At 35.8% G+C, this 19,215-nt stretch overlaps 6 protein-coding genes and 1 non-coding gene across 7 annotated transcripts; 3 read left to right on the top strand and 4 right to left on the bottom strand.

The window, feature by feature from the left end:
* Positions 1-43: 43 nt before the first annotated feature.
* LOC126679397 (pentatricopeptide repeat-containing protein At5g15340, mitochondrial) lies at positions 44-2,311 on the top strand. The gene has a single exon (XM_050374413.2). The coding sequence runs from the start codon at positions 345-347 to the stop codon at positions 2,226-2,228; it is 1,884 nt and encodes a 627-aa protein (XP_050230370.1). The 5' UTR covers positions 44-344; the 3' UTR covers positions 2,229-2,311.
* A 128-nt stretch (positions 2,312-2,439) lies between these two features.
* On the top strand, positions 2,440-2,512 carry TRNAA-UGC (transfer RNA alanine (anticodon UGC)). Its single transcript has one exon. It is a non-coding gene; the product is annotated as a tRNA-Ala (tRNA).
* A 59-nt stretch (positions 2,513-2,571) lies between these two features.
* On the bottom strand, positions 2,572-4,485 carry LOC126676418 (uncharacterized). The gene is made up of 5 exons (XM_050370616.2): positions 4,138-4,485; positions 3,965-4,051; positions 3,378-3,527; positions 3,088-3,285; positions 2,572-2,987 (listed from the first exon to the last, which is right to left on the bottom strand). The coding sequence occupies exons 1-5, from the start codon at positions 4,372-4,374 to the stop codon at positions 2,883-2,885; spliced, it is 777 nt and encodes a 258-aa protein (XP_050226573.1). The 5' UTR covers positions 4,375-4,485; the 3' UTR covers positions 2,572-2,882.
* Positions 4,486-5,012: 527 nt separating this feature from the next.
* LOC126678898 (pectinesterase 31) lies at positions 5,013-9,246 on the bottom strand. Its single transcript, XM_050373818.2, has 6 exons — positions 8,827-9,246; positions 8,631-8,735; positions 8,052-8,129; positions 7,616-7,803; positions 6,392-6,565; positions 5,013-5,527 (listed from the first exon to the last, which is right to left on the bottom strand). The coding sequence occupies exons 1-6, from the start codon at positions 9,067-9,069 to the stop codon at positions 5,365-5,367; spliced, it is 951 nt and encodes a 316-aa protein (XP_050229775.1). The 5' UTR covers positions 9,070-9,246; the 3' UTR covers positions 5,013-5,364.
* Positions 9,247-10,559: 1,313 nt separating this feature from the next.
* LOC126678896 (uncharacterized protein At5g39570) lies at positions 10,560-12,668 on the top strand. Its single transcript, XM_050373816.2, has 2 exons — positions 10,560-11,893; positions 12,324-12,668. Exons 1-2 carry the CDS (start codon positions 10,652-10,654, stop codon positions 12,408-12,410), a joined length of 1,329 nt encoding a protein of 442 aa, XP_050229773.1. The 5' UTR covers positions 10,560-10,651; the 3' UTR covers positions 12,411-12,668.
* A 341-nt stretch (positions 12,669-13,009) lies between these two features.
* Positions 13,010-15,432, bottom strand: LOC126678895 (pentatricopeptide repeat-containing protein At5g48910-like). The gene has a single exon (XM_050373815.1). It carries the CDS (start codon positions 15,291-15,293, stop codon positions 13,791-13,793), a length of 1,503 nt encoding a protein of 500 aa, XP_050229772.1. The 5' UTR covers positions 15,294-15,432; the 3' UTR covers positions 13,010-13,790.
* Positions 15,433-15,903: 471 nt separating this feature from the next.
* LOC126676539 (transmembrane emp24 domain-containing protein p24delta9) lies at positions 15,904-18,357 on the bottom strand. Its single transcript, XM_050370760.2, has 4 exons — positions 17,965-18,357; positions 17,408-17,617; positions 16,674-16,750; positions 15,904-16,307 (listed from the first exon to the last, which is right to left on the bottom strand). The coding sequence occupies exons 1-4, from the start codon at positions 18,172-18,174 to the stop codon at positions 16,163-16,165; spliced, it is 642 nt and encodes a 213-aa protein (XP_050226717.1). The 5' UTR covers positions 18,175-18,357; the 3' UTR covers positions 15,904-16,162.
* Between the last annotated feature and the right edge of the window lie 858 nt (positions 18,358-19,215).

Genomic DNA, 19,215 nt, shown 5'->3' with positions numbered 1-19,215 from the left:
TGTATTTTTGAGAGTTTTTGACAATTTTACAGAATTATGGAATTGATGCCAATTCTGTGTGGCGTAATCTCAGCTGCGTTCTTGAGTGTAAAATCATGTCTTATGTGTGGATTCTATTCCTTCCACAAGTGCTTCCGATCTTATCAGATTTTATGATACCGATAGGACTCATTTTTAACAGTGTTAAATGAGTTACCTTCGTATGGACATTCAACCTTTTAAATGTGAATGTGATCAACATGACCCTGAACCCGTTTTTTTTGTTGGTCGAACTGGAACCCACTTTGACAAACCTATTCATCAATCACAAAAGTAAGCATTGAATAAGCACAATCATCCTTCTTATGATATGTTCGACCTACCTCACTCTCCCACTGCAACCGCGATATTTTCGCTCTCTTCTCCGCTCATGCGCGCGCCAATCCGCCCTCTCCGTCGGCCAACAGCTCCATGCCATTATTCTCACCTCCGTCGTCTCCGAAAATACCTTCCTTTTCAATGCCCTCCTTCACTTGTATGCCCAGTGTGGTATTACCCGTAATGCACACTACCTGTTCGATCAAATTCCCAACTCACACAAAGACACTGCTGATTGGACCTCCCTTCTGTCCTGCCTTACCAAAAACTCCCCCAGCCCAGAAAATGCTTTTTCTTTTTTTAAAGAAATGCGCAAGCAAGGGGTTGTGCTTGATGATGTGGCATTAGTTTGCGTGTTTAGCTTGTGTGCACGGGTATGCGATTCAGAGATGGGGAGGCAAGCGCATGGATGTTTGGTGAAAATGGGTTTAGGGTTTAACGTTAACGCGAATAATGCGGGGATAAATATGTATGTTAAATGTCGGTTAATGAGCGAGGCGAGAAGAGTGTTTAGTGAGATGGACGAGCGAAATGTAGTCACATGGAGTGTGTTATTAGAGGGAGTGGTGAATTTGGAAGGAGTGGAGAATGGGAGGGAAGTGTTTGATCAAATGCCTGAGAGAAATGAGGTTGGGTGGACTGTTATGATTGCTGGTTATGTGGGAGGTGGGTTTTGTAAAGAGGCGTTTTGGCTTTTATCCGAGATGGTTTTGGGGTTAAGATTGGAGTTAAATTATGTGACACTCTGTTCGATTTTATCGGCTTGTGCACAGTCTGGGGATGTGGCGATGGGGATATGGGTTCATGTTTATGCCTTGAAAATAATGGGAAGGGAGATGGGTATAATGGTGGGAACAGCTTTGGTGGATATGTATGCGAAATGTGGTCGAATAACCAAGGCATGTGAAGTTTTCAGGTTCATGCCGAAAAGGAATGTAGTGACTTGGAATGCAATTCTTGGTGGTTTGGCAATGCATGGAAAGGGTAAACTTGTGCTGGATCTATTTCCGAAGATGATTGAAGAGACCAGGCCTGATGATTTGACCTTCATGGCTGTGCTAAGTGCTTTCAGCCACTCTGGTTTGGTTGATCAAGGTTGCCATTATTTTTATAACCTTGAATCTAAGTATGGTATAACACCTAAAATCGAACACTATGCATGCATGGTGGATCTTCTGGGTCGAGCTGGCCGTTTTGAAGAAGCTGAACTGTTGATAAAGCAGATGCCAATGCCTCCTAATGAAGTTGTTCTAGGATCTCTTCTGGGTTCTTGCAATGTGCACGGAAAGCCAGAGCTTGGCGAGCGGGTTATGCAGGATCTACTTCAGATGGATCCGAACAATACTAAGTACCATATATTACTCTCGAACTTGCATGCTTCATCAGGAAAGCAGGGCAAAGCTAATTACCTTCGGCAGGAACTTCAAAACAAGGGTATCAAAAAAATGCCAGGAATGAGTTCTATCCATGTGAATGGCCAACTTCACCAATTCGGCTCAGGCGATAAATCACATTCACGAACAGATGAAATTTATGTGATGCTTGACGATATGATACGGAGATTGAGATTAGCTGGTTATATCCCAAATATAAACTGCCAAGTTTTCTCTGCTTGTGGTAACACAGAGGAACTGGAGGAGAAGGAACAGGCATTATTTTCCCACAGTGAGAAGCTAGCATTGTGTTTCGGGCTCATGAGCACAAGACCTGGGTCGTCTCTGTACATATTCAAGAATCTTCGCATATGCAAAGATTGTCATTCTGCTATGAAAATTGCTTCTGAGATTTATAATCGAGAAATTGTAGTGAGGGATCGGAGTCGTTTTCATTGTTTCAAGCAGGGTTCATGTTCTTGTTCTGATTATTGGTGACAATGAACATAGCTGTAGCAATGTACATAATGTAAAACTGTGCATTTTTTATTTAAGCTAAGAGATCATAAAAGCCTTATCAATTTTGCTGTGTCCCAGTTTTTCCATCAATAAAATAAATGTGCAGCTAACCGCGGTTACGGTAGATGCTAACTATTGGCTGATTTATTATGTTAAGAAAATTGTTTTCTATCTAAACAAAAACAGATATGGGGATGTAGCTCAAATGGTAGAGCGCTCGCTTTGCATGCGAGAGGCACGGGGTTCGATCCCCCGCATCTCCATTTTTTTTATTATTTTCGGATCCAAATTTTTCAATAAATGTTACTCTTTATAAACATAATTGCGTCACGAAATGAAATTTTTTATTAAAAAAAAAAATTGCACTTTTAAAAGTGTTTCCAAAAACTAAAATGATAGCCCCGAAATTTAGAAATAGACAATTTTCCGTGCAATACAACCTCTATCAACTATCTCTAAACTGCTCGGTTTTGTTCTTCACTCAGCGTTTTGTACAATGAGAATGTTGAATGCAGTGCAGAAGGTTCTCCTTCTCCATCTCTTTTAGTTATGAATCTTGCTTCAGAATGACTGACTGACGCCAGACCCCGCGTTTTCTACCCAGCACCAAGCCCTCCGGTTGCTCTAGCAGGCTCATTTCAAATTCTTAGCCGTTGTCTGCCGCTTGAATTCACTATAATCTGCAAGCAAGCTACCATTAACTTTGTGTTTCATGTTCTGCACCAATCCTGTTAAAACCTGTTCATCAAACACAAATATGTTACAACATTTGCTTTACAACAAATTAAATGCATATCTGACTAATTTATCAAGATCATGAAGTTCTGTTAAGCCTAACCGACTCAGCAATGTTCTTACGAACATCTTCCGGAATCAGAGCGAGCACCGGAGGAAGAACAAAGCTGATGTTCATCTCTAGTTGACCTTTAAGGCGGGTTCGAGCTCCGAGTCTATCAGCATATAATAGCCCTTTTACTCCAAGTGAAAAATGAGATGGATCAATAACATTATCAATCCCTTGAAGTTGCCATCTTATCTGCATAATGATGCTTTGGTATGTGTCACAAAGATGAGTTTACATAAACAAATGGAATGAGACTATATATGCAATGCTCTAATGCAGCTTACAATGTCAAGCTCGAGAACTTTGTTGATTTTAATTGGAACTTGTGATGGGTAATCTTTGCCTCCTGATTTACATCTCAATCTCATGTCTACTACTGGCCAGACTGTAAGAAATAAGAAACTAATGGGTAACATCTGAATTCTCCACTCTTCCTGCAAACAAAACATTACAATTTGATTCTATTATGCAAAACAATTTTAGCATAATGAATCAGAAACTATGTAGCACCAAAACAGAAATTCTGAAAAAAATGCTAAAAGAGAAAATTGCAGAACAATATAGTCTTAGAAATGAAGTTTCATGTCCGTAACGTCCAGTGTCCGAAACGTTTCCGAAATGGGACATGTTGATTGAATAAAGTGTCTGTACTACCTACCGGAAACATGGAATTGTAAAGTTTCCTATGTAACATAGATAAAGAAGTAAACTGAAATAGTTCCATTGTATTTTATATCATGCAGGAAGGCAACAGAATTAAAATTTCAGTAGTATGTTAAAATATTCCAAAAGAAACACTGAAAACATAAACCCTAACAACGGTGAAGCACAAGAAAGTAAAAATAAAGGAATTAATCTACAAAACAAAAACCTGATTAAGTTGTTCACTCCTTTGTTTATCAGGAAACATTGCTTTGAAAACTCTGGGCCTATCCTCTAAATAACTATCAAACGAAGCCTGCAGAAATTTTATACACCAATTAAAGTTAAACACGTACCAAAAAGAGACAGAAAAGAAGAAGAAAAAAAATGGAATATGAGTACCCCAGGAGCCTCATAGAGTGGAATATCAGTAGAGATTCTTGAAGAGTAAGTAGCCGAATTTATTGCCATTTGATTCTTGATCTTCAACGATCCCCTTTTTGATTTTGTAGCATACAAAGAAAAATGGCATTGCCAATCTTGAATCTTTAGCTTTCTTTTCCATGTCCCGCAATTGTACTGCCCACCAAGAAAAAGTTGATGGCATGAAGCAAAAGAATTTGTTGCAATTTCACCCATCACCCTTTTAAAGCTCCATTAATGTTGATTTCTCCATTAATGAAGATGGTTGATGTTTTGAAGATGAAAGATAAGCATATCAACATATTTGTTATCTTGTCCACTTGGCAATGCGCTTGTGATTAGGATATGTTGACACTTCATTTTAATTGGTGCTTTGTGTATTTATAGGGCCCATTTCTACTTTTTTTTCTTCTAATTTTTTGTTGGTTGAAGTTGAACTCAATCTTTTGCTTTTCTTCAACTGTTATGATGGTTACAAATCAATCTGAGTTAAAACTTCAATGTTTTTAAATCGAACCGAATTAATTTTACAAAAATAAATAATTTTTTCAAATCAAGTCAAATCAAAACCGGTTGATTTGATTGATTGATTTGTTATGTTCAATTCAATTCGATTTATATCAAAAACGAACTTAATTTGTTTTTATGATAAAATCAAACCAAACCAATAATAGATAATAATAATTTCAAACCGAGCTGAATTTACCGGCTTAATTTAATTATTCAATTCGATTTTGTTTTTAGTCATCCTACTGGTGGTTATAAATGATAAGGACTTCTGAGTGCAAAAACTCCCTTTTTCTGTAGTGGAAGCTTAGAAAGATTTATACTAAAGAAGCATGTTAAAGAGATGATTGACAATTTGATACCTATTATGATCAAGGTGCTCTTTTAAAAAGTAGAATCAAGTAATAAACTTGTGCAATTATACACCAGTGCATTATCTAAAATCAATAAGAAAATTGCTCAAGCTAATGATACACCAGTGCATTATCTAAAACTTTTAGTCTTTCAACAGATAGAAATTTAACTGCAGTCACACAGAAAACAAAATCTCACTAGCTGGGACAAAAGTAGTACCCATAAGACATTTTTATTTGTTGTGTATGGCATACTTCAATTCTCTGATTATTTGCCGAAATCTTCCACCTGAGGCTAGCATCTTGCTCTATGGGCGCTCGATCACGTTAACAAAGGTTGTAACTTCTATGCGGAATGTGGTATCCGCAGGGCCATTCTTTGGGCAAGCCACGGTCTTTGTTGATCAGGGTCAATAAAATAATGAGCGACGAATTGTTCTGCTTCTTCGTCAATCAGTTCTCTGGACCATGTCGCGCGTTTTGACGGGCAGCTGCCAGGTCCATAACACCTGCAGTTCCAATAGAAATTATATTATAACCAAGAAATTCCATTAACTAAGACAATATTGTTCGTGCTTTTCATAAGCCCTAGTAAACAAGGAATTCGTCTGCGATGGGTTAACAAGAGATTTAAACAGTACACGCTGTAATCGTCGATCCTCACTTTTATAAATATTTTCCACTAATTCCAAAATTGATTTAAATCTTCCCAAGTTTCATCCAAAGTCACTCTAGACCTATAGCTGATGTCGAATTCATATAGTTTAGGAAAAAACAATTAAAATTCATCTCATAATAGATTATATTAGGCCTAATCACTCAAAAATCCCTCACCTTTAAATTTTTTTTCAATTCCACCCCGACGTTGAAAATTTGTCAATTTTACCCACTTTTGAATTTTCCGTTTTCAATTGTACCCCAATATTTCAATTTTTGTTAATTTTTTTACTTAAATGATGAAATCATTCAATTAATTAAGTCTAAACATGAAATTAAATTCTTTTTTATTCAAAAAAATACAAATAAGTGCTTTATTTTTAAAAACTAACTAAAAATCATAATCAAATTAACACTAATTTAAATTCTTAATTAATTTAACTAAATTTAAATAAATTTTAAAAATATACAATCAATATATGCGAGACATGGAGAATGTTTTAAACAAATTTCCAAACGCAAAAGACGTTAATTTAATTTTTCAGGGTACAATTGAAACACAAAAATGCAAAATAGGGTAAAATTGACAAATTTTCAACGTCAGGGTATAATTGAAAAGGGGCTAAAAGGTTGGGGTTTTTTAAGACATTAGGCCATTATATTAACAGGAAATCCAAAGTCATAACTGAAAAGCAAACTAGCTTAACCCGAGATACCTGTACTCATAAAAGCAAGCACTTCTCTCATTCTCAGCTTTGCCCCAGTTATTCCAGCCCACATGCTTGACGCATTGATCCATATATGTGTATGCAAAGACCACCCTTCCGAAGGGTCCCCATGGACGACCGAGATATGCATATGAATTCCCTCCATTACCAGTGATCACACATCTGAAAAATGCAACGATCATTTTCATTATACATTTACAAAATAATGAATACCAAAGACAGCCCAGAAGCAGAAAACACAGAAGCGCTGGAGTCTACAAAAATCTTCCAGACTAAAAGAGAAAAGAAAGTAGTAATGCATGTTATACAGCCGGTCATTTCACTTTGTCGATAAACTGACTTTGTGCTTCCCTAGATCCTTCAAACCTATCTATGAGTCCTTGAGATATTATTATCCAACCCTAAGACATTACCGTAGCACATGGTCCTTGTTATGCAGAGTTGCAGAGTTTTGGAAGTAAATTGCAATTTTTGGCCAACAAAGATTATAACTAGGCCAAATAACCAAAAAATGCCAAACTTTTCATGAAAGTTTCACAAAAGTCCAAACCTTTTAATTTTATCCAATTTGTCCTGAAATGCATGATTTCATTTCAATGATGTCCAATCATGTAATTTTGCTCATGTGACACCTACGAGGCGCTAATGTGGCATTACCATACATCAGCGCCACATAAGCAAAATTGTGTAGTTGGACATAATTGAAACAAAATCATGTGTTTTAGGACAAATTGGATAAAATTAAAAGGTTTGGACTTTTGTGAAACTTTCATGAAAGGTTTGGCCTTTTTTGGTCATTTGGCCTTATAACTAATAACTTAATGAAAATAACAAAACTAGATAAGAGAATCCTAAGAGGCTGTGATCCCTGCTTAGCGCTAGGCATTTACTATACCGTAAATATGAAATGAGAAAGAAAACTGATAACTTAATAAAAAGATAGAATTATCAGAAACATAAAATAGGCTTTGTGGGAAATAAAATACAGGAAATGCAGCTTTAGCATTGATGTCTAAGTTCAACGGCATATTACCCCCTTGGAAGTATCTTACTACCAACAATGCACTAGAGCAGAGATGGGCTTAAAGACAAATTGGTCACCTTATGAGTGGTCCTATTAATTAAAAAATTAATGCTTATTCATCTTCTAGAAATATAATACTAAGTTGATATAATGACGAGTCTATGAACTCCATAGCGGTAGTGCCAGACCTCAAGAACACATAACCGGTTGACTCCTGAGAAGATTTTCTGCTCTGTGCAGTGATATAACCAGCTGACTTGCAGTGGATATGACAATGTTCCAGGAGCGCAGTGCTGTTACCAAAAATGAAATCCACACTTCCTTCAATATAGCAATCCTTCAGATACTGTTTTCCATAGTGCAAATATAGTGTATCCTGCATACAAGTTCTATAAGGAAAGTATTTTGGCTGTGATGCATGTTGAAAATTACGGACTCAATATATCAACTTATCAATAATTTTTAATGCAAGGCAAACTTTAAATTTAAAATTAGTGGAACTTTAGATTTCAAGATAATTTAAATCCAATCATAAAGCATAGTTTGATCCAAATTGATAATAACCTAGTACTATATATTTTTTATGGAGTCGCTAAAAGAAGTAATATAAGACATCAAATATACCTGCCACCCGAGAAACCTACAATTATAGAACGCACACCTATCAGCTGTCACCCTGATTGCCACAGCTTGACCTGAACCCTGGGATCAAAAAGAGAAAAAAGATCGATTAATCAACAATCCCAGCATTAACTTAAATAATTAGGAAAGATTTGTAGCAGTAACCAAGCAATTGCTAAAAGAAAAGAAGTATTTCAAACAAGCCATGAATTTGATTTCAAACTTTCAAAGCTCATTTCTTGAATCGGCAAATCCCCAAATATAAAAACACTGATAACAAATCTAAGCATTCAACCTTTTTTTGGCAAACTGAATGGTTTATACAAAATAAGACACAAAAATTTCAAATAACTTTATACACATCTACAATCATAAATCCTAAAATTGGAACATTGCAGCTAATAAAAGATATAAAGAATAAAACCAAAATAAGATAACAAAACAAAACATTACCTCAAAAGTGATATCCTAATACCACAAATATTAAGATTGAATCTTTTCAGAAAATCCAACATTTCATGCTAAACAAAAATCAGATAACCAGAATTGATCCAAAGGAAATCAAATACTATTAATCATTACCTCAGGAGAAGAGTTCTCAAAAGTAAGATTCTCAGCAATAAAATCCTCCCCTTCAACGATCACACTCCCACATCCAAAAGTCCCAGTTCCAATTACTCTAGAAGCCTGCACAACCAATCCAAAATCAACAATCTTTCCCACACAAAAGACCAAAGTACCCATATGGGTATTCTTATAAAAGGGTAAGTTGATTCACCTGGTGATGATCAATTGTGGTGGCGGAATTATTCCAGGTAAGAACAGTTTCCTCAGGTGTTAAACCAGCAAGAGTGATGAAATTCTTTGTTTTGGGTACATAAATTGGTTGCTTGTATATTCCAGGAGCTACACGGATCACTGTACGGCAAGTGTTGCTGAGCGGCACTGCGTCTATTGCTTCTTGCACCGTTATGTAGTCGCCGGAGCCATCTTGGGCCACCGTCAGCACTCTACTCGCCATTGATTCACAGTACAAAGGTACAATATTTCTTTTCGTTTCTATTGCGTATTTATTGGAAATGGCGAAGGGATCGAATCCCGGCGAACAATCGGAGACAAATAGAGACAAAGGGTAAGAAAGGAATTATGTCTGAAAGTTTCCATTAATTAAGAGGGGAAAAGTTACAAACATGATCCTAATGTTTACAACAAGTCTCACTTAATCCCCTTATGTTTTCAGATCTCGATTATAATCCTCGTGTTTCTTTCTTAATTAAAAATCACGACTTAACGCGAATATTCGTTCTTGTTAAATAATCTGACGTGGCACTCTCTGACATCTTTTATAATAAAAAGATATAAAATAGCTCTAATGTTTATTTATGTTCTCATTTTACCACTTAATATTTTTCAAAATTCCATTATGATTTTAATGTTTTTCAAATTGGATAGCTCCACTAATTAATAGTATGTGGCATCAATATAAGGATTTATAGATATGTAAAATTCTAATTTAGTAAAAATTAGTCAAAAGTCTACAAAATCAATTGTCCGAATTTTCTCGGGCCAAAATTATGCAACCAGCCAGCAGATTATGGAGGTTTATTTTTATATTTTTATGGTGGTTCCAGTATTTTTTCTAAATACATTAATTTTATGAATTAAAAATAAAAAAATATTTTTAAATAGTCAAGAATGAGGTATGATTTTTAAAATTTTATAGTATTTTTATAAATAAATTTAAAAAATGGTAAATAATATATTTTTTTAATACAAAATGTTTAAATTATAAAAATAATTTTAATATATTATAAAATATTAACATTTAGCGTAATTTAATAATTGTAGAAAAAATATATTTTATAAGTTATGGCAATTATTGATTATTTCCAGATAAAATTTTAAATCAGAGGACACATAGATCCTTTATCTCAATTTAAAAGCAAAAAAGCTTGAATTGATTTATTAAAATTATAGGTTGTTTTTATTTGATAATTTATTATGCAATTTGTACTTGAGAGCTTAGCCTCATAATACATGGGGTTGGAAGTTCAATCCTAACTCTCTAACAACAGTGATTTTGATTATTTCACGTTTTTCTATTAAATTGATTTACTTAAATCTTTCATCTTCAAATTCTCTTTGCTTCGATTTTTCTGAATAAGTTTAGAATTTTAGTTACGGTAATTATAGTAACTTATATAAATATTGATGATATAGTTCAATTGGTATGTTACATGTTAAAAATGACAAATAAAATTAAAATATTAATATAAGCAAATTTTTATATAAATTTGTTTGTTACTATTATTTTAAATAAAAAATTAGTAAATTACAACAATCAGATATTTTTGAACCGACAATAAATCAAATTTAAAAGAGAAAATATCAGCCATCAATTTCTAAAAAAAATCAAAGTTTTTTTACTACGTGTCACCTATTGAGGATGACCTCCTACAAAGATTGCAAATCGCATAAAACGACACCGTCGTCGTTTTTCCTACTGCAAAATCTCCCTTATTTAAGAAGGTCGACTCTGCAAGACGATTTACATTTCTACAACCTTTGAACGGAAACTGAACCATTTTCTCAACCCAACAACGATGCCGTACTACACTAGGAACGACGAAGATGTCGACGATTTCGACGAGTTTGATCCCACGCCATATGGCGGTGGATACGACATCGTTTCAACATACGGACGACCCCTTCCACATTCTGAGGAAATCTGTTATTCAAACAGGGTCATCGCCGACGAAGATGTCGATTATGAACGCCCCACTTACACGTCTTACGCTGAGCCATCAGCTTACAACGATGACATGCTCCAAGAGGAGTACAGCAGCTACGCCCGACCCAAGGCTCGGCCTGGTTTTGTACCCGGTGGTGGTTCTGTAGGTGGAGATTCATATTCCAGACCTCAGGCTGCCCCCGGGTTTCAGCCTGGAACTGGGTATGGTAGGAAGCCAGAATCTGAGGAATATGGATCTGGGCATGGCAGGCCACAGCAGTCTGAATACGGGTCTGGTGGTTATGGCAGGCGACCTGAATCAGAATATGGGTCTGGTGGTGGTGGGTATGAGAAGCCACCCAGTGAGGAATATGGATCTGGGTATGGACGAAAACAAGAATCTGAATATGGATCCGGCGGGTATGAGAAGCCAGCTAGTGAGGAATATGGTTCTGGTTATGGACGAAAACAAGAATCTGAATATGGATCCGGCGGGTATGAGAAGCCAGCCAGTGAGGAATATGGTTCTGGTTATGGACGAAAACAAGAATCTGAATATGGATCCGGCGGGTATGGCCGAAAACCTGAGTCAGAATATGGATCCGAGTATGTTGAAAAAACTGAGACTCAGTACGGATCTGGGTACGGTGAAAGACCAGAGGCTGTGTCTGAATCCGGTTATGGAGCTAGGCCCCAGTCCGGGTATGGATCTGGGTATGGCGAGAGGACTGAGTCTGAGTATGGAGGGGGTGGGTACGAGCGGAAGGCGAGTTATGGCGAGGAAGGAGGGTATGGTGGGAGGTCTGAATATGAAAAGCCTAGTTATGGAGATGCTGATCCACCTAGGAGGCCTAGCTACCGTCAGCAAGAAGATGAGTATGAGAAGCCTGCTTATGAGAGGAGGGACGAGGATGATGATGGTTCTCGTAGGAAGAAGTATGGTGGCGGTGATGAGGAGGAGGAAGGTTCTCGTAGGAAGAAGTATGGTGGCGATGATGAGGAGGAGGAAGGTTCTCGTAGGAAGAAGTATGGTGGTGGTGATGAGGAGGAGGAGGAAGGTTCCCGTAAGAAGTATGGTTACGGTGGTGAAGAAAGCTATGGCCGTAAAAAATATGTGAGCTTTTCTAAACATTTTTGTTTCATTTATGTTTTATTGATTCATTTACAATTGAAAGTGTGCTTGTGTTTTGTATATATGTCCATATGTTTTCAAATTGAGATTAGCAAAATGACTTCTGTTGGAGATAATTGCCTTGACTGATTCCTTCAATACATTGGCAATTTGCTATATAAAGTGTTCTTGTGTTTGTTGTATAGGATTTATATCTTTGTTTCTATGCACGGAAACTTGTTGAGTTCTATATTCTTGTGTTTCATTTTCGAGTTTATTTCTGTTCTGAAATATTGCAGGAACTTCAAAATATTACTACTAGTATTACCTATAACCTATTTTTACAAACTTATTTGTTTTGGACGTTTCTCATGATATTATTATTACCTTGTCTCTTTGCTAAGATATGGCTAACCTTGAGGCCAAAATGCAGGGAGACGATGATGATGGCTCTGATGATGAGAAAAAGAAGCACTACCGCTCCAAGCACCACCACCGCAAGGACTATGATGACGAGTAAAGCAGCAATTTGTGAATGGGTTCATGCCATTATAGGCTACTAAATAAAGGGTTGAGGCATGTTTCCTTGTGAATTGTGATAATGTCTTTGATAAGTCCCGTCAGTTCATGTGTTTCCCGTGCTTATGTTGTGTGTTGAGTTCTATGTGAATTCGAATGTGTTTGTATGTGTGCTCTGAATAAAATTTCCAAACTTATAAGTTTGAAATTCTGTGGTTGTTGATGAATAATTAAAATTTCTGAGGGTTTTTGAAGCTAACTGAAGATTTGGTATTTTTCTCACCCATCAACTCTTCAGAGTATATTTTAGCTTTATCCATGTTGGGCGAGCAGGGTAGTGTGCGGTTTGATAAATAAGAAAACTATTAATCTTACATGAGGAGATCGTTTCCCATCTCTTATAGCTATCTAAAAGTGTTAAGACATATTTAACAGAGTTCAAATGGCATCAATATTGTATCAGACCAAACTGAAAAAACAAAATAGAAAGAATAATTTACTCAATGGATTCTATTGTCAATGCTGATGAAGGCTCAATCTGTTCATGTGGATTAATTTGTTATTTCTAACCTATGTTCAATGAAAAAGTTGGAATGAAAATATTGAAACAGGAGACTTTGGATCAAATAAAATTTTGCAGTTTGACATTTTCAGAAATGAGCACTGAAACATAGGACTACAAGTTTTCCAGCAACATAACGCTAATGAAAGCTAAATGAAGTTAGGAGTGCAACAATTATGTTTCTGCATTATGAATAAATGCACTATTATGTGATCACTCATAAGCAATCGCTGTTATAGAAACGTGGAAGAAACTGTGGGGCTACTGACCCGAGTCACCATTGAGCATAGCAGTAGTTGGGTAGAAGCTCACAGTTGAAGATTAGGCAACGATTATCATATGCCAGACCTAGGAAATCTTTGTGTTTATGAAAAGTTATAGATAATAGAAATTTCTCACAGAGAAGAGAAAAGAGATGCATTCACTATTTCTTTGCTCAGCTTTCCCGCATATAATGAACCTTCAGATACTAGTCTTTCTATGTGGCTGCAGTATCTGTCTCAGAACTCTCATCAGAATTCAGGACTAAACCAATTCTGCTATTCAACGAGCCTTTGTCATGTGGTATTTCCTTCTAGTGTACTGAAACGTACCTCAAGCATTCCAACTTAAAGTTTTTTCCGATCATCCCTCCTCCAGTAGCATGAACCTCTATATGGGGCAATATCTGATCTGGTCCGACTCAGTTGCCTTATTCAAAAGATCCTCCTTAATTCCTAAAAATTCCATTTAGCATACGTGAGAAGATCTTGCATAATCCAAACAGTAATCTCATCTTAGTTCATTGTCTAGAACCAAATCCATAATTCCGAGTGTTTTTTACGCTCCCACCCAACTGCAGCCTGGATTTTTTGTTGCTCCACTTTCCTGCATTGCTTGCCGCATATCATTCACTTCAGCTGTACGACTTGAAGCAACATATATATCGCGAAGGAGAATATAATACCCTCCTTCATCTGGTTTTAACTCTATCAGTTTCTTCACAACCCTCTCCCCCATATCGACATCACCGTAGATTCTACAAGCTGCAAGTAAAGCTCCCCAAACAACATCATTGCTTTGTATTGGCATGGTAACTATTAATTCATATGCCTCTTCCAACCGGCCTGCCCGGCCTAACATGTCTACCATGCAACCATAATGCTCAACGCTTGGTTCAACTCCATAGTCTCTCTGCATGCTTTGGAAAAGCCTGAAACCTTCATCAACCAATCCCTTGTGTGTATATGCAATTAAAAGGGCTAAGAATGTTATACCATCAGGATTAACACTAGAATTCAACATACAATTAAATAACCCAAATGCATCTTCAGCAAAACCATGATTAGCACACGCAGAAATCATTGAATTCCATGTAATTAAGCTCCTCCTACTCATATTATTGAAAACATGCCATGCTTTATCCATGCTACCACACTTAGCATACATATCAATCAAGGCATTGCAAAGTGAGACCATCCACCCAAACCCATTCTCATTGATGTAAGAATGCACATCTATTCCTGTTTCCAGATCACCTAAATTAGTACAAGCTGAAACCACACTAACTAAAGTGACCTCATCAGGTCTCACCCCTGCATCACTCATATCCCAAAACAACTCTAACGCGTCCCTTGAACGCTTTGCTTTTGAATACCCAGAAACCATAGCAGTCCAAGAAACAACATCTTTATCTGGCATATCATCAAAAACTTGCCTAGCTAGCTCCAATTCTCCGGCTCTCACATGTGCCAAAACCAAACCAGACCACGATATAACATCCACTCCTATCGTCTCATTAAATACTCTCCAAGCTGCTGCTGGACTACCCATTACCGCATACAAATGAATCAATGCATTTTGAACAAACAACTGTGAGCAAAACCCATATTTAAGTACTGCTCCATGTATCTCATCATACTCCAAAACTACCGAAAAGCTACCATCTTTATACGCTCTAGACCGTGACTTTATCAGGAAGTTGAAAGTGAATTCATCTGGGTTAACCCTATTCCGTCTCATTTGATTAAACAAATTAACACAGCAAGAAGGAGACGAGCTTTTAGCATAGCCACGAATAATGGTATTATAAAAGAAAGTGTTTGGTTGAGGCATTTGATCAAACAGGCGGTGAGCGTAAGCTAAGTCTCCAGCGGGAGAAACTGCAGCAAAACGAAGTTTTTTCCCGAGGATGATGGAGTGGTTTTGGAGGTTTGCAGCTATGGAGTGAGCGTGAATTTGTTTGAGGTGGGTCATGAACTGGCAATTCTCTGCCATGGAAGCTAAAGTGGAGGCAAGAGTGACTATTGGCTTGCATTGTTGCTGGCTTGCTGCTAAGTGCATGTAGATATTTCGGCAGTTATAACTGATTTTTCTTTTATGTTTGCGTGGGAGCAACCACTTTTAAGCTTTGGAAATTGTAAAGAGACAAAATATTCTTAAACAAAATGAAGCCTTTTGAGATCAATTAGTAGTGTCGATAAAGATAATTATCGCAATATGAAATCTTTTAATTTTTTTTTAATCATTAAAAAATTCACATGGTTAACGAACTATTGGTTTGTTGCACAAATAACATGGCGCAACGGTTAACATTGTATAATTTTCCTTATTATTGTTGTTATCTACAGAAAGCTAACAAACTCAATCAACCTGAACCGCATTATGAACTTTCGGTTCAATCTGAAATTTTCCTTCCTGTGAAAGAATTATTTGATAAGTCGTTTAGCAATTGCAGACCTATAATTCAAGGAATCTCAGAGGATTAGAATTTTCAGCCATTAGACTTCAGCCTTTATGTTACTAGCTACGTTATCAAATCTTGGAGCAAGAGCAATCTTCATAGTCGGAAAGTGCTTCTGTCCAGCTATGTAGCATGAAAATGAATACGTAAAACTTTGGAACAGAAAACGGGGATGGAAAATGTCCGAAGAGTAAAAACTAACTGCTCCAATTTGACAAAGTGAATAAGCTGCATTGAATAAATTCACATTCAAATTACATCTCAAATATGAGAGAAGTAGTAGTCTTTAAGATTAACTGCTCAGAACTTCAAACCATAGCCAAATGGTTCATCTGTTCTCAAAATTGCAAAACTAAAGGGACTTTACATGAGCATTTAAATGTCGCGCATAAGAAGTTAAAAGTTAAGAAACAGAGGACGCTATCAAAAGCAAAATTGGAGTCAATTCTTCCGATCAAAGTAAAAAAAATCAGAGTAGCTTCTTCCTTTCAAAATATGTCTTCAGATGCCAAAGTTGCAACCCGGCAACTGCTACACAAACTACGAGTGAAAGTAAACTTAGGCTTGCCATTTTCGAGTTTGTTGATCTATTTAGGATCTGCATTTCGTCCTCCCTGATAAATTCAGAGAACAAACAATTCAAAATGTGATGTGCGAGGAGACAGCCAATGCAAACCATAATAAAAGGACAAGAGTCTGAAAAGATAGCGACCCTGATCAAAACAATGCTTAGTCGGGGCCATTTGGTGAACGTTCTGAAGTCACTATTTTTTTAACTTTCCGAAGCAAAATCGGGAAAAGCAAAGTTAGCCAGCTAACCAAATGAAGCCAAACGCAATTCCTCTATCAAGGGTTGTTTAAAGTCTAATCAAATTATTTTTGCCCCTTTATTTAGGAAAAAGGTTATATTATTATTAGCAATTCAAAGTTCCAAAGCAAACATACAGAGAGAAGAGAGAATGAAGAATTAGCATGCGTACCTCTCACGAAGATAAAACATCTCATCGTGAATGGATGTGACTGTGTCAAACAATTTCTTCAGCTCAAGCTCCATAATCTGTTAGACATTAACTGAATCATGAATTCCAAACTTCTTAAAAGATTTAGAAAACCATCCAAAATAAAAATAAATTTCATTATAAACACCGAACTTCTGCATCCTAAACAATCATCAATCTGAACTTTTTTTTTGAGAATCATCAATCTGAACTAAAAGCAGACAAATACATGCTTCAGTTTAAAGAGCTACACGAGTTAAAAAAATAGATAGTGAAACTCCACAACTTCATGTCAAAACTGGATAGCATCATCAATAACTTGAAACAAAATCAAATAAACAAATCTCTATAATCGATTCACAACCATCTTAACTACTGCATTACGCGAATGCTGTACTGTCCATAATAAGAACAGCAGATCCAGACAAGAAAAGAATTCGTATTCTAAGTTTACCAAACCTATAACAACACATCATTTGTAGGGATAAATAACAAACATGTGCACAAAAACATAAGGTTCTAAGAAGAATAACTTCCATAGCTCGACCAGCCGAAGAAGACTATTCGATCATATCATATATCCAATTAGGAAAGAATTTTAGCAGCGATAGATGAAAGTAACCCCTTACATTACTATAAACGAAATCCTCAGGCAAATCAAACTGAGCAAATAGATTAAAAAACAAACAAGAGTAATAATCAAAACCGTTACTTACTTCGATTTGTCCTTTCTTAGCAACTTTAGACCAATCCTTAGCAGCAACACCAGTTTTCCATTCAAAATCAATTGTCAAGGTAACTTCTGGCCTATGTTCATTGGCCCAAAAGCATGTAGTATAATCACCAGCCTCAGCTGCAGTAAATGCATAATTTCCTGATTCCACATGATCCCCATAATGATATGTGCTCCCAAATGGAGATGTCACCTATACCAAATCAGACCCAAAAAAATCACATTTCTTTAACCCTTTTCCATCACCAAACAAAATATAAACAACCTTTAAATCCAATCCACCAAAAAGAGACACAAAATCAGAAATCAAAACTGAATATATTGTTCGTAAACACACAAATCCAGATATCGAAATTGCATAAAATATACATGAACATGCAAAACCAGATATGAATAAACCCAGATATACAAAAATGGCAGAATGTACATAAAAACATACACCCATATACCGAAATTGCATAAAAATGGACGTAAACACACAAACCCTAATATCAAAAACGCATAAAAATGTAATATTTTTAAGGTGGAATTGAAGATTACCTTGACAGTGAGCTTGTGAGAATCAGGTAGAGGCGAAACCTCTTTGGCATTAACAACGTTATATTTTCCGACAGTCATGGAGTTGCTCTTTATATCCTCTGATATGCATTTGGTGTGACCTGAATTCAAATTAAACCGCAACGACTCTGCAATTCTGAAACAAAAAATGAATCCTATTGCTGTTAAAATCAAAAGGTTCAAATTTGCCATTTTGTGATAATAATATGTAATTTTATTGCTAATTTTTTGGGAAGAATCGAGGCTTAGAAGTTAAAGGTGGTATGGTATCATGCATTGAATTGATGGAACTGCAAATTTGGAGATCTGTTTTGTTGTTTTTGTGTTCTCTAAACAATAATTGTCTATCTATATACCCAATGTTTATGTAAGGGGTACTCCCAATATTAAATTTCTAACATACTATGGTATTTGTGGCGATTTAATTTTATAGTTTAATATCTCACATATAAATTTTAATTCTTCATATTTTTTTATAAAATGTGAAATTCATATATTTAGAAAAATTATCGTTTGGATAGAAGATAAAACCAATAAAAATATAGAGATAATTTAAAAATAATAAAAATTCATCATGCATAAAATAATAAAGAGTTTTAAATTATTTATTTTTTAGCATTTAGAAGAAAAACCAAATGAAACTTTTTGGAGGATAGTAAATTTTGACAATTTTTAACAATTCATATACTTCTATCATTTTTAATCATATACTACCGAATAGCATATTTTGTTTACATTCATAAATAGTGTAAAGTTCATAAATTTTAACCATCCAAAATCTTCCAATTCATAAGGTATAGAATTAAACTTGTGATCTATGATTAGAGCTAATGCAATAAAAGGCTGATGCAACTATATCTAAGTTAGAGAAATCAAATTGATTTAGTCTCCACAAAAGAATGTATGGTTCAATCTTAATTCAATTGCCATAAAGAACGTACATTTTGATGTCTAAAGTTATTATTTTGAATAGTTTGAACTGAGTTGGATACGTCTCAGAAAACCAAAAACCTCTTTAGAAAATTATTTTATATTTAAGATTTGAATTCGAAATTTCTGATTAAGGATGACAAAGTTCTTGTCACTCTATTGGGTTGGGACCATGCAGGCTTTGATCTCTTTTTAGCAAATAGAAAAGAAATTTCAATACTGTTTATAAAAATGAGCCTCGATATTTGAAAAATAGAAGTGGTTAATCAGCTCAAGTGGCTTGCAAACATTGATTTGTTCAAA

The sequence above is a fragment of the Mercurialis annua genome, linkage group LG4, assembly GCF_937616625.2.
Source record: "Mercurialis annua linkage group LG4, ddMerAnnu1.2, whole genome shotgun sequence".
NCBI lineage: Eukaryota > Viridiplantae > Streptophyta > Magnoliopsida > Malpighiales > Euphorbiaceae > Mercurialis > Mercurialis annua.
The sequence above is the reverse complement of the archived record's forward strand: the minus strand, read 5'-3'. Positions and strand labels throughout refer to the sequence as shown.

What these genes read in the sequence shown, in the direction of transcription:
- LOC126678896 (XM_050373816.2), top strand. Translation starts at nt 10,652, where the DNA reads ATGCCGTACTACACTAGGAACGACGAAGATGTCGACGATTTCGACGAG. An exon ending in GCTATGGCCGTAAAAAATAT is followed by an intron (nt 11,894 to 12,323) that starts GTGAGCTTTTCT and finishes GCCAAAATGCAG; the next exon opens with GGAGACGATGATGATGGCTC.
- LOC126676418 (XM_050370616.2), bottom strand. Translation starts at nt 4,374, where the DNA reads ATGGGTGAAATTGCAACAAATTCTTTTGCTTCATGCCATCAACTTTTT. An exon ending in CACTCTATGAGGCTCCTGGG is followed by an intron (nt 4,052 to 4,137) that starts GTACTCATATTC and finishes AAATTTCTGCAG; the next exon opens with GCTTCGTTTGATAGTTATTT. An exon ending in GGAGTGAACAACTTAATCAG is followed by an intron (nt 3,528 to 3,964) that starts GTTTTTGTTTTG and finishes TTTTGTTTGCAG; the next exon opens with GAAGAGTGGAGAATTCAGAT.
- LOC126679397 (XM_050374413.2), top strand. Translation starts at nt 345, where the DNA reads ATGATATGTTCGACCTACCTCACTCTCCCACTGCAACCGCGATATTTT.
- LOC126678898 (XM_050373818.2), bottom strand. Translation starts at nt 9,069, where the DNA reads ATGGCGAGTAGAGTGCTGACGGTGGCCCAAGATGGCTCCGGCGACTAC. An exon ending in TTGAGAACTCTTCTCCTGAG is followed by an intron (nt 8,130 to 8,630) that starts GTAATGATTAAT and finishes TTTTGATCCCAG; the next exon opens with GGTTCAGGTCAAGCTGTGGC. An exon ending in GTAGGTTTCTCGGGTGGCAG is followed by an intron (nt 7,804 to 8,051) that starts GTATATTTGATG and finishes ACTTGTATGCAG; the next exon opens with GATACACTATATTTGCACTA.
- LOC126676539 (XM_050370760.2), bottom strand. Translation starts at nt 18,174, where the DNA reads ATGGCAAATTTGAACCTTTTGATTTTAACAGCAATAGGATTCATTTTT. An exon ending in CTCACAAGCTCACTGTCAAG is followed by an intron (nt 17,618 to 17,964) that starts GTAATCTTCAAT and finishes GATTTGGTATAG; the next exon opens with GTGACATCTCCATTTGGGAG. An exon ending in CTAAGAAAGGACAAATCGAA is followed by an intron (nt 16,751 to 17,407) that starts GTAAGTAACGGT and finishes AATGTCTAACAG; the next exon opens with ATTATGGAGCTTGAGCTGAA.
- LOC126678895 (XM_050373815.1), bottom strand. Translation starts at nt 15,293, where the DNA reads ATGCACTTAGCAGCAAGCCAGCAACAATGCAAGCCAATAGTCACTCTT.